The sequence below is a fragment of the Opisthorchis viverrini genome, assembly GCF_000715545.1.
Source record: "Opisthorchis viverrini unplaced genomic scaffold opera_v5_188, whole genome shotgun sequence".
Lineage (NCBI taxonomy): Eukaryota > Metazoa > Platyhelminthes > Trematoda > Opisthorchiida > Opisthorchiidae > Opisthorchis > Opisthorchis viverrini.
The window spans coordinates 908395-921550 of record NW_008751842.1 but is presented as its reverse complement, the minus strand read 5'-3'; the positions used below and the strand labels follow the sequence as shown (position 1 = coordinate 921550).

The following is a 13156-nucleotide window of genomic DNA, read 5'->3' as shown; positions in this document are numbered from 1 at the left end:
GGGGGGGGGGGTAAATATCCGTACCTATTTACTTGGTCATCTGGCCGCGTGAATTTTCGATGCGTTACTTGTATTCTGTTGGTCGTATTGTTAAACCGTTTAGTTGCACCTCACATGTAAGATGTTAGAGATGTTGACCCATGTATTAGTTAACCATGTCAATTATACATCTCGCTGCATAGTAAACCTTTATACTTCATTCTACATTATGATTTCAATCAGCAGGCTAGTAAAATCTTCCCTTCCAAACCAGAGGTGGATTCTGGGGTTGTTTGTGCGGTTGCGCTATTCATCTCCGTCTTATATGAACGGGTCTTCAAAGTGTTCGTGAATCTCACGAAAACTTGGGCACGTCGGCACGCGCAATATAAGAGACCATTAGTGCGATTCGTGTGGAAGAGAACGAAGTGCTCTGACCATCTTCCGAATCGGAATTCAACCATGATCCGTTGGAATTGACTGACATTAAAAAGAATCACGAAACTACATGTATATTTTGTGCAAACTTGGAAGTTGCACGGTATCCTCTGTCAGCCCTGTATCGCGAGATCCCGAATATCGTACCGGGACGGCCTTTGTGCAGCACATTCTTTTGAAGGAGAGAGGAAAGATTCAGTTTGGATTCAGCTGAGTCCCCTTGTTACCGGTTTGCAAATGAGTTTATTTTATTACTTGAACTTTAACAGATCATTAATTATGAGACGGCAATTTTCCATTGCCTGTTTATTTTGTTAGTAGTGAGAAGTTGTCAGAATTTGTACACGTATGCAAGCACATTAGATAGTGTCCCCTCTGGCTGTAGGATCTAAATTTTTTGGAGAGGGGGAGAAAAACTCGCATCCCCATAATTATGAGTCGGGGTGAACTTTGCAAGTCAAAACACAGAAAAATACTGTCAGTTTATTAGAACCACAAAATCGAAAGTTTTTTGCTTGTTGTGAAATCTGCGAAAAACGTTTTTGTCTTTGGGATGCCGCAAATCAACTGTAACTTCTGTACGTCGCGCTGTACAGACAGAAGTATTTCGCAGTCCCCCAAAACTTTGTTGTGCGATGCAAAAACCACAAACGTGCTGGGTCGACCAGTCCGGTTGCTTTACTTTAAACAGGCGGCGCCCGATATCGCCAGCAAATTTAGTTGATGTGGGTGGCACACCGCAGTCAAATGAACCAGTTCGTTCTCGGACAGTAACTTGGCGCCAAGTCATGTTGTTACTGTTTGCGTATGTGTATGTGCATTTACCGCTATCCTACTGGCAAGCACAAGTCGTCACAGTAACCGACAAGTCCGCGCTTTTTGATCTTCGTCTCCTCTCGCCCAAGTGGAGAAACATGGACAACCGTCGTGACGGATGGGGTTGGGTGAGGAGGGAGAGGTGATTGCAACAGCCGGTAGCCACAAACTAGAATTCCAACTGTGTTGACACCGGTCAGTCTGACCTGACCGCTTTCACTCTGTCGTATTCCGATTTAGGTGCCATCCCTACCGTTGAGGTCCTAACTAGCGATGAGAAAACGCTTCGTTCAAAACTCGACTTACTCGTCTATGTGTAAGGCAAACTGCTGTGTGGATACGCTTGTATGCGTTTGGCTGTGCACGTCAGTGCCATAGCTGACCCGTCCACCCGTCTGTGCAACATTTAATTTCACTGGCGCCACACACCCAACAACCAAAGGCAGCTGGACATGGATAATGAATTAGTGCGCCAATTAGACCTAATTGGAAGTGATATGTCTCTTTCAACAACAACGACAACAGCCACTACCACCACTGCCATGGACGTTAGAAAAATGGCACCAACGAAATAACAACACGGTCAGTTGGTCAGTTCGGTTTGGCCTGGTTTGGTTTGTGCAACCAGACACACCCTCAGGCGTACACATAGGAGTGTTCACCAAGCCCGTATCCCGCTGCTCGGTTAACAGTTTGACAAGTAGCATGATTTTTGGTCGGATGCCAGTGGATGGGTGTGAAGACCAGAGTTTAATGGTTTGTTATTACACGTGTGTGCCATTGTTTGTTTAACTGTGATTATGAAGAATGTCATGCGCATTGGAAACGTTGTAGGTTTATACAGTATGATATAGGTTGCTCGATGTAACAATTGACAAAAACATAATTGTCCAATGTCTTAATGTAGTAAGATACAGCTGTCTTCATTGTGGATCCATGCGTGACTACTTATGTGAGCAGGTCAAGAGGATAGATAAGGCGTGTGTGGGTGGTAGAACACTCGTCTGGGGAGCGGAAGATTGCATATTTATGACTGGCCTCCCGTATCTGTTGGTTATACTACGTGTTACAGGATCAAAAAGAGTGAGTTGGTGAATTCGTTGTCTAGTACTTGAGTGGAAGTAAAATGGTAGTTCAGCCCAGAGAGAACAACTTTTTTAGAGGAGACCAAATAATTTTATATGGGTGACTGAAATTGCTGCACAAGAGGGAATTGTTGTTCTCTACCCCTAAAGTTCAGTTTTTTAGAGCAAATAATTTTATATGGGTGACTGAAATTGCTGCACAAGAGGGAATTGTTGTTCTCTGCCCCTAAAGTTCAGTTTTCCACAACTGTAAATGAGACGCTAATTTTTCTGGTAATGAGGCATAAATCCAGATATTCCAACCATGTGCGAGCACGTCCACTGTACTGTGGGTGCGTTGCAGTAACGCACTCTCGTCGAATATCAGATTGACGAAGTTAAAAACTCGTGGCTGATAGGACTGCATGATTCGCCGCTCCCGTTTTTTTGTAAACTAACGAGAATAACCATACTGGAACAGATTCTTGGCTGTTTCAGTGCGAGGGACGTGGATGCTAAATTTTACCAGGTCAGTGTATAGCATTTTTCGACAATTACAATGCGCTACTTAGCACCAGTTTGTCCTCTCCATGCCATGCTCTGTTTCCCTTCTACCACCTTCATAATTCCCTATAACTACAACTACATACAGTTCTGTTGGGAGGCTTGCTGTAATAGCAGCAGAAAATAACTCCCGTATAAACTGTCGATATTTGGTTGTCCATGACACGTTATCCCGTCCCAGCCTCACTCTCGCTGGCCAGATAAGGCGTTATTAGTAGTTGCTTTTCAGCTGTGATCTGCGATGAATCTTCCGATTTATTTGCGATGACTGACAAAATAATTCTGTTCTTTCCTGGGACGCTGTGCATTTTCATACGTCCCATTACATAGGAAGGACTGAGTTAGACGGTGTGCACCGTAGCCTGACACATCTGCAGGTAGCCACACACTGATGCACACAATTTCCACATCCCACACTCATGCCTCACCAGTGTCACGAAACGAATGCGCTACAAACGGCTGTGACAAACCGTTAGAGGGGGTGAGAAAATCCTATGGTACATTCCCACATCGTGATTGGTGGCTATTCACCCACTGCGATTGCGGCAGAATAGCGACCGTATGCTCTCCTTTTTGGTCAGACGCATCCGAAGGAGTTAGTGTTCGATGAAGCCATCGGGGGAATAAATGTATGGACGTACACTTGAAATGGAAATGGGCTCAAGTTTTTGCAACTTCAGACCAAATGTTGTAGACAATGCAATACCGCCCAAGCTGCGAACAGTCATCAACCATAAAACTGGTGTTACCTATGCAATGTATATCTCTGAAGCAGCTGAATAAAAAGTCACAATGGCTGAGAATAACCAAACCACGGCATACGCCTTGAGTTTCTCCATAGATGCGCTTCTTCGGAAACCGAAGCACGATGCAGATCGAAACCATTGTGCACAGTCTGAGGGTTCCAACAAGTTTAGCTCATTGCTGGACCCGTATTGTACAAAGTTACGTCAGATCCAATCATCGAGAGAATGTGGTCAAAATTTTCTGCAGTGTGAGCTAACTGCGACCTCAGGTAGTTCACGCGGAACTGAGGTGAGGATAACAGCAGGTCGCTCAACAGAAACAACATGGACTAGGCTGCTCCAATCCCGGATGGAATCTGCCACGGGTGCCTTTCATGCGTCGTCCCTTGTTCAAGATAATGTCACCTCCTTTCCCAAAGATTACGGAATTCAGTCGACAGACACCGGCAAAACCAATTTGTATGCCACACGATTCGAACACTACTTGCCTGCCCGCTCAGAAGCAGTGATTAATAACTGGTTCGATCTGGTTAGCAAATACGGTAGGTCTAGTTTTCATATCCTAAAAACGCGCAAAACGTCCTAAAACGTTTAACAGAAATTCGTATTTAGCAGTATGTTGAGTAACAAATCCGAATGAATTATCTATAACCGTTCTGCGGGTCCGTGTATTGAAAAACCCGAATGCTTTTGCTCTATTTCAGTTATTTTTTCTAGCCTGTATTCGTGTGTGATATGATAGGACTAGATTTTGACAAATTCAGCGTCGGCTGCGCTTCGCTGATTTTTCCAGCAGATGCCAGAATACTAAGTTCGCGTGCTTTTTGGTCCTCTGTTTAATTTTTTTCATTGAGATCGTAAGTACTGTCAATCAGGTAAATCTAACTGTCCCCTTTTTGATATGTGAGAGTATTTACAGCGTTATATCATTCAATATAATGCTTTACATCTTGCGTACTATGGAAGGGGTAAGTTCATGAGGAGGGTCACTCACGGCTTTTTTCATCGAGATCGTAAGTACTGTCAATCAGGCAAATCTAACTGTCCCCTTTTCGATATGTGAGAGTATTTACATCTTGCATACTATGGAAAGGGTAAGTTCATGAGGAGGGTCACTCACGGTGCTCGAAACTTTAGAAATCTCTGCAATCATCGTTGTTTTTTCTTCAATCGATCAGCCTACCTACAGCGCACAATATACTTGGCCCCATTTTTATCGAAAACGGTGCAGGTATTCTAATGGCTAGTTAATGTATTTCTTACAACAACTGTGGTCCACTTGGTCTCAATCTATCACTTTATTCTAAAAAACAGGCGTTGAACGAACAATTTCTATACCGGCGATGTGAAAAATTAGAGTTTAACATTCGGATCTGGTACTGATTACTCTGTGACACCTAAGGAGCAAGTACGGATGTATGCAGTATAAACTATGGGAGATACAGAGGGAAATTAACCAGACAGCAATCGCGTAATAATCCATAGAATTCCTCGTCTCATTGACTTAGGATAACAAGCTAGAGGGGCGGTAAAAACGCCTTCCCATAAGACATAACTGAAACATTACAAACCGTGGAAGTCGCATTCGCACATCGCACGGTGGATCATTGCCATACGGTTGATGTTTTGTAAATGGACTAAGGCTTATGGTACAACCTATCTTACGGAAATTAGTATCTGGTTTGACGAACAACAATTTGACAGGCAAATGTCTTCTCAACTGACTGTCCTGGATGTTCCCTATTTACCGAATTTTTAAAATCCGATTAATACTGAAGTGACCAGTGAGCTCGTTCAAAAGAAAGAAATATACTTGTAGAGGAAATCTAGGTATGATAGTAGTATTTGGGTGCTATTCTGCCCAGTCATGGATAACTGGTCAAGTGACCAAACGAAGCGTTGAAGTTTGTGCTGGAAAAGCAAATGTTTTTGCATCATGCTACAGATTTTGATGGTGTTTAAAAATTGTTCTATCTAGAAGCTTCAAGAAAAGTACTATTTTTCCACAAATCTCACCGTCCAAAGTGCTCGTTTTATTGCTCTAACATTTTCGGGACGCCATGAGCCTTGATGCTCATCGAGAACTTTTAATTCACTTTCCAGCCACATAAAAAACCAGAACGTATCCAAAACGGTTCGGGCATTTTTAGACGTCCGCCAATAAACTTAGTGGCTGATGGGTATAAAGTACTATCTGCTACATGGGTACACTCACGAATTGCTCTGCCATTCACTAGCCACTAACAACGTCAACGTTGGTTTTGACGTGCTGTGGCCAGTCCGCCAGCGTCTACGTATTTCTGACAAAAATTCAAAGCCATTTCACGTGTCCCAGCGATTCTGCACTTTTTGTGACATGGTGATACACACGCATGGGCAGCCGTGAGTTCATGAAGTTAGACATTATTCTTGGGGAAGGGCTACGAATGTGACATTCTTAACACTTTCCATGCCCTATGTACAGTTGTGCATGAGTTGTGCTAGTTCTAGCGCAGCTTCCGACGACCCGATTGGTTTCAATTTTTACTTGTGCTCTCTGTAGACCTCACAAAAGTACGGAGGAGGAGCATCGAATGCCTTCCTGGAAGATATACGCAAGCGAACCGTATACTACAAATTCCGATTCTGTATCAAATTTATATGATTCAATATCGTCATCTCCTAGTGTCTCAGGAATTATGGTGGGCTCGTAGCTATACTACTATACTATACTATACCTGTACTAAAAACTGGTATCAACCTGAACGTGGAAATATTATTCTACTAAGGAGAAAAAGAAGGATAGTAAGTGGGAAAATACGGATGGAGAAACTATTATTCTCAGGTAAAATAGTCAAAAAACATAGTGTACATGACCCCGAAAAATATCTAAGCGTCATGCTGACGGGAATGACCCGGTATTTGTGGCTAACCATACCCAACACAAGCCAAGGGCACAACGAGAGATATTTTAAATAAGCACTCCTGTTAAAAATCGGGATAAGTTTCCAGGGTTTCCAGACATCCGCCACCTGGATCCAAGTCAGAAAGGCCAGAAGATCCCAGAGCACACAGTTAAGCAGTCTCCACTGTCATTTTGAGTTGTCAAATCACATATTCCCTGAGGAAACTTTCTCAGCAAGATCATTTTGAGTTGTCAAATCACATCATATTCCCTGAGGAAACTTTCTCAGCAAGTGTGAAGTGAAAAGCAGTACTTTGTGACAGGACGGACGTACGCAGCACATGCTCCAACCACCCAAACTGACAGATCGTGTTTGTTGCCATGGCGACTGCCATTTTCAATGACTCGCCCATCACTTCTATGTAAGCTCACCACGTTCAGCCAACCACTGCCAGGCTAACAAGGCATCGGTGGACGATGTCTGAGGTTGGCGCGTTCAGCCAACCACTGCCAGGCTGAGGCATCGGTGGACGATGTCTGAGGTTGGCAGAAGTAGGTAACCTTTCCTGTCCGGGTGCACCACTTCCCTTCTCTTGTGTGGCTAAAGTTCACTAAGGAGACAGTTTTTGAAGGGTTGAGTAAATGGCAAACTCCTGAAAGTGACTTACCCAAACTGATTCTTGAGTGAAACCCCATTAGTTTGATTTTTGGACGATTAAACAAATGGTCTCGTTTTTTACCGGTCTATGACAATTTTAGGTTAAATATCGCGTGTACATTACCTTTAAAGTTAGTCCACCCTCATGCGTCACCAAAACGGTCACCTCTATGAGATGGTCTGTCACCAGGGTGATTATCCCAACCAGATGTCTGATCTAATAACCAAACCACTTGCTGGAGTCTTACCGGATAGCTAGAGTAACGAACAACTCAGTTGGTTAAGGCCTTTCTTACCAGAACCTTTTTTACCAGAACCTTTCTTTCCTGAATCGGCAAAATGGTCATGATATTCATACCTGCATAATACTCCTCAATCTGTGGCCTGATTGTCATCAGACCCTTTGCAGGCGTCGATGGCTACTTACATTGACTTGTCGCCAGTGTCCAGGTGGGTTGAATAAATCGGCAACTAGGCAAAGACTCAGAAATCTCCAACCTAGATGGGGAGCGAGTGATCCCACGGTCAAAGGCCGGAAACGATCAGTCAAATCGTCTCATGCCCGATTCTCTCACCTGGTGCGTCTCGATGAGAATCATAGGCTCCATGACGTTCGGTTTTTTTGAGACCGGATTCCACTTTTAGATATCTAACGGGAGAATCGGATAAAGAACTATTTATATTCTGGTAGGATTGCCAAAATTAGCATCCGATTTCACCAACCACTATCACTACAACTGAGTGGATATTTTGTGAGTTTAGCTGCACGAAAGTGAGTGTACTGCAGCGCGTTAAGAAAACATGTATAATTAGGACGAAAACGTGTGGTTCGGGTGATCAAAATCAGAAAGGGGCACGGGGGTGATAGTGAAAGTTTTCAGATCCTTTGGTTTAAAGTAATGAGTTTAGAGTTGTACACGTTTTTTAGACCAATGGATTTGGAGTTATCAGGGGTCAGAAACGACCCAGTATCCTTCGCTGTATACAGGCAGTGGTCATCAGGGGAAAAAACGGCTTTGTTCACTGAGACTGCAATGATCTTACCATGGCAGAATCACTGCGTGGATTATGAACGCCCCATTCGCTCATTCATGTATGCAGCCTTCCGTTGATTTGCCGCACTATGATTCGGAATAGTTTCCTAATGTCATACGTCACTCCTAGTGTGACAACCTGACCCAGGTCTTACTGTTCACGTCATAATATTTCCGGCCACCAAAAATTTCGTTTCAACACGCTAAAGTGTATAGGATTACATGCTGCACGACTGTTCGTCACATCCATTCAATACAAAATATCCACACTAATCACTATGACAGTAGGTGATGGATTGTGATGTCGTATAATGACACAAGATTCATAACAGAATTTCGATTGTCGTTTGAAACTCGTCGGCGGGAATCAAACTTTCACCTTTCTAATCTAAGAAGGCTCGTCGGCGGGAATCAAACTTCTACATTTCTGATCTAAGAAGGCTCACAGAATGTAGTGACCTATGAGAGCCACCACAGGTGAAGAGGCTCTGTGGCCTCTCCCGGAATGGAATGTCTTCATGGATAGTGTTTCGGGACCAAAGATGGCATATAAAGTCTTAAGCAAACTGTACAAAGTAATTACGAAAACTTCCAGGAAGGATTTTATTTCCAAGCCAAACGTTCAATTGTTTTGCTGAATTTTTCCCTCAAAATAGATATATTACACCTCACAGAATGGCTCAAATATAAAATTTAACTTTAATGATATGGCTTCAAATCAGACTCATTGAGTTACTCAATGCCCGATCAGCGTTTCTTATTTTCCATTGTGGCTTGTAGCACGTCCTGATAAAGTTTGCTAGAGCAATTTCCGAAATCCTCGTTCACATCCAGTTCCGCTGCAGGTGAGGCGCCGTTATAAACTCAGATCGACATAGACTATTGAAAAATGCTGCAACATCCTAGCAGTTCAGTCAAGGTTGCAAGTGAAATAGTTGCCACTCGAGAATTGGCCTTCAATTTAGACTAACGTCGTTTCAAAGTCACGTTGACAACATCTTTCAAAACAAGCTTCAATCTCCTCTCCAAGTTCTGCATTTAAGTTAGACTTTGATGCTATAGTGGGATATAAGAAAAATCTGTCTTGAAGTGTGACAATTATACGGTATTCAAAAGTGTGGGTAGGAGTGCTTTCGTAGCGTAGTAGAACTCTGATACAGGTTGGTCAAAGCAGCAAATACGGCTAACCGTATATAGGTGGTTTGGACATGTATTAAACATGACCGACCATCGTCTTGCAAAGTAAAATTGGTTTATCCTCTCGTAAGCTCACAAGTGAAAGTTCCTCGAGGCATAGGTATGGGTACAGAAAAGGTAGCCAAAGTCACAAAGCTGAGGGATCTTCGTGCATCCCCAGGTGAAACTAACAAGGTACATCATGTGAAGTGGAACGCAATCATTTCCAGGGCTAGGCCGGTTTTTGTACACTGTATTAGTGTATGGTGAGGCTTGCAAAAGAAGCGGGCCAAAAAATGTTACTCCGACAGGACATTTAGATAAGTTTACTTCAATACGGCCCGTTTCAAAAAGAAATATTAAGATACTTCTACTAAGTTCCCGCTTGCTCTCTTTCTTCCACGCTTTATTGAGGAGTTATCCATAGAGGTTTCGTGGCATTTTTTTCATGCCAAAGCTGAATACGACCAAAAAAGTGACATGATTGTTGAAATATTACGCTTCGGTGTCCACCACTGCTGCATTGGTGTGTGCCACTCCTGTCTACGTTAATATACAGGACCGAAAAGTTGCGCATAAAAGTTGTCAGATGAATGATATCAGAAAGAAGCAACTCAAGCTGGATGAAGTCCTTTACAATATAAAGGCTAGTTTAGGCAATTTGGAGCACCTCAGAAACCACCGATACTTTAATTCAAATTTCTAAATTATATGGCCAAAGGCAATCACCACACCTATGAAACGCCTCGTTTTTGTGTTGTTTTCTTATAGGTTATCCAGTTAGTAGCCTTTCGTTTCGTTGGGGGAAAGACAAGACAACTTTTTATATAAAGTGCATGGAGATTGAAGGTCTCTTTAGAGAAAAGGAATACTTCCATATTCCTCTGGCTGGAAATGTCTCTTGTGTACTCTACTCTTTGACAGGATGCCTCTTATACCCATTGGAGCCGAACCGAAAGTTTGGCCGAGGTGCATTACGGAAGTCACGTGCCAGAAAATCCCCCATAATGACGCTCCAGAAATGCGAATAATTTGACCGGATCGCATGTCTGTCAGGTCAAATAAAGGCTGATTTTGTGGATGTTTTCCACAGAAAATGCTAGTGTAATGAACTGCAAACAAGAGCAAGTCGATCATAGTCCTTCAGTGCATAGATGCACAGAGGAACTGAGTAGATACAAAAATCTGGTCACTAGGCAGTGAGCGATTCAGAAAATCCTTCAGACGACATATTTAATGACGCAGACTACTGACTGACCACATACAAGTTGTACACTCACTGATGAGCCATTCTGAACTCGGACAAAGTGATTGTCAGGAAACTGAACCCAAAGCTCGACTTCTTTGAATTGCTTCCATAACTCACAAGAGTTAGCTAAATCACTTATAGGATTGCTAAGACATCTCCAGTAATCCCCCAAAGTTGGTTCTGTCGTTATTTAGGCTTGAATTAAAGTATCAGGATCACTACCGTTTTAGTAAGCTGTCCTATGGATGGCTATTTAGCTGTCTCTTGTAAATAACCTGCGTTGTATGACTCAGCACAATTCCACTAGCTTGTTTCCTTTCGGTTCATGAGATTGCGACATTGTTCCCTCAAAGTTAGAGTCTGGAGCATCATGCTCTAAAGCTATTTTATACCTGAAGGCAGTTGTTTATTATTAGGAAACTGCTCAATTACGCCTGGTTTTCAGATGCTTGTAGCCACTCAATTGCACAACATTGTAGACATGAATTACAAAAGAAGCCTTGTCAAGTTCCTAGCAAAGAGTTCTTAAGATCTATGCAGATGACATTGCATATATCAAGAACCCTGATAGAAACTGCATACTCGAAAAAGTTGGAGATAAAATATCCAAGGTATTCTTTCACTTACTCGTTCCCCGAGCTGTCCATATACGTCAAGCCACTCTTAAGAAGCCAGAACTCTCCAAAAACAAAGAAGTGGAAGCGGCATTCCTCAGTAAGGAGAACTTTCGACGCCGCTCAATCGAGGATTTTCTTCGCTAGTGATCAATGCTCAGCACGAACGTCAAAGATAAGGTGCAGGCCCAAGACTTTCATGGTAATATATCCATTTGTTTGAGAATATTCCGCAAACGACGTCGGTTGGGCGACCCGGCACCTATCTCAAAGACTTGTTCTCACGCAGTAGAGTATACTATAAATACAGACGCGGTCAGATTCATTGGTGGAACGGAGACAGCTCCCGAAAAAATAACTGGCCATAAAAAGTGGCTTCGCCGGGAAGACAAACCAGATAGGAATAAACAATTTTTTCACACAACTTACACACTGCGTGTTCTTTAATGTGGCACGGTTGCTAGCTAAGTGAGTGGTCAGGGTCAATACTAGTCATTTAACCATTTGTTGCTATAATATATTTTACTGTTACTTTTTCTACTTACAAGGCATAATTCCGGGAACAAAAAAGAAATAGCATTAGCCCTCCATATAATCAGAATTTCATTCATTTCCCTTCGTATATCTCAACCTAAATTTCGTGGTTACTAAATGAGTAATGTGAGACGAATTACTTGCCTATTTGTACCGGTACTGAAAGCCCTATAAGTAATGTCATATAATGAAAAACAATTCGATATCTTGAACGTACAACTATGATTTTTTTGAAAGCCTTATGTTGGAGAAAAGTGTAGAGGTGGACTGGGAAGGGACTTAATGCTAGCCCACCAAGGCCATTCCGACATGCCTACACATTCGGATCCTCATCCGAACCATTTGGATAGAAACTGAAAACAGAAACGTCATCGATATAGATTAGCAGCCACATATTGCAGCCTTTCCAATCAGGCACAATGGGGATCACGCGAGTTGCACTGACTGCACTCAGACTTCTCGTAATCTCTTCATGCCCTTCTGCCAGGTCAAAGGCTAACCCATCTCTCTGCTTCCGCCATTCTTAATCGGATGCGGAAAACTGCACCCTCTTCGACATGCACAATGCATGGCCTAGCCAACACAGCTTCTGGTGCTGGACACATTCTTCGATAAAGCTTACTTTCGCACAAACGTTGCCTTGTTGGGGATTCGGCGACACCAGCCTAAACCAATTGTGATTCTGAGACATAGGTTGTCGAACAGATGAAAGTATCCCAATTCAGTTGCTTGCGCAGAAAGCGTCTCAGCCACATAACAAAGCAGTTGCTTTTCCACCGTAGGTGTCTCACATTAGGGAACGTAACCCGAGCCTTGGAGCTGCAAACATCAACCTCATCTGCCACACGGCGATCGGAGTTAATACAACTTCCCAGGCACGTAAAAACCTGCACAACTTCAAGTGCCTGTCCTAGGACTGTAAGTGGCGTGTTCAGTGACTGTGCACAACAGCATGGCATTACACTATGTGTATTCCAAAAGACCTTGGTTAGTTAATCCAAACACATTTACGTCTTTTCCTGATCTTTGAAGACGACAACCATGCCGTCTGCAGATCGACTAGGCTTACATCACCAGCTAATTGAAAACCAGGGTTTTGAAGAACCGCCAAAGTTGGTCTCATTATCTCACGGAGCACGAAATTAATCAGGAATGGAGAGACCCGACATTTTGTCGGACATTGCTTTTGGAGAAACTTCCTTATACGCTTACACGCCCTGAATTTTGAGAATGCAAAGAACTTATTATATTCACAAACTTCTGGAGCATTCTTTGATAAGTAACCGTGTCACGGAGAACGGATCGGTCAGCTGCGTTGAACGCTCCTTAAGAATCCATGAATACCGAATTTGTGGGTCGTTTATACTTGTGGCATCGTTCTAGAGCCTGACGGAGTGTAA

At 42.9% G+C, this 13156-nt stretch overlaps 1 protein-coding gene across 1 annotated transcript in view; it reads right to left on the bottom strand.

Annotated features, from left to right (window-relative positions):
• Nucleotides 1-13156, bottom strand: part of T265_07792 (hypothetical protein) — a gene marked incomplete at both ends in the record, with an annotated part of 91135 nt that overhangs the window by 69458 nt on the left and 8521 nt on the right. The window contains one exon of the mRNA XM_009173404.1: nt 7725-7798. Within this exon, the coding sequence (XP_009171668.1) occupies nt 7725-7798 (74 nt within the window). The remainder of the gene's footprint in view (nt 1-7724; nt 7799-13156) is intronic.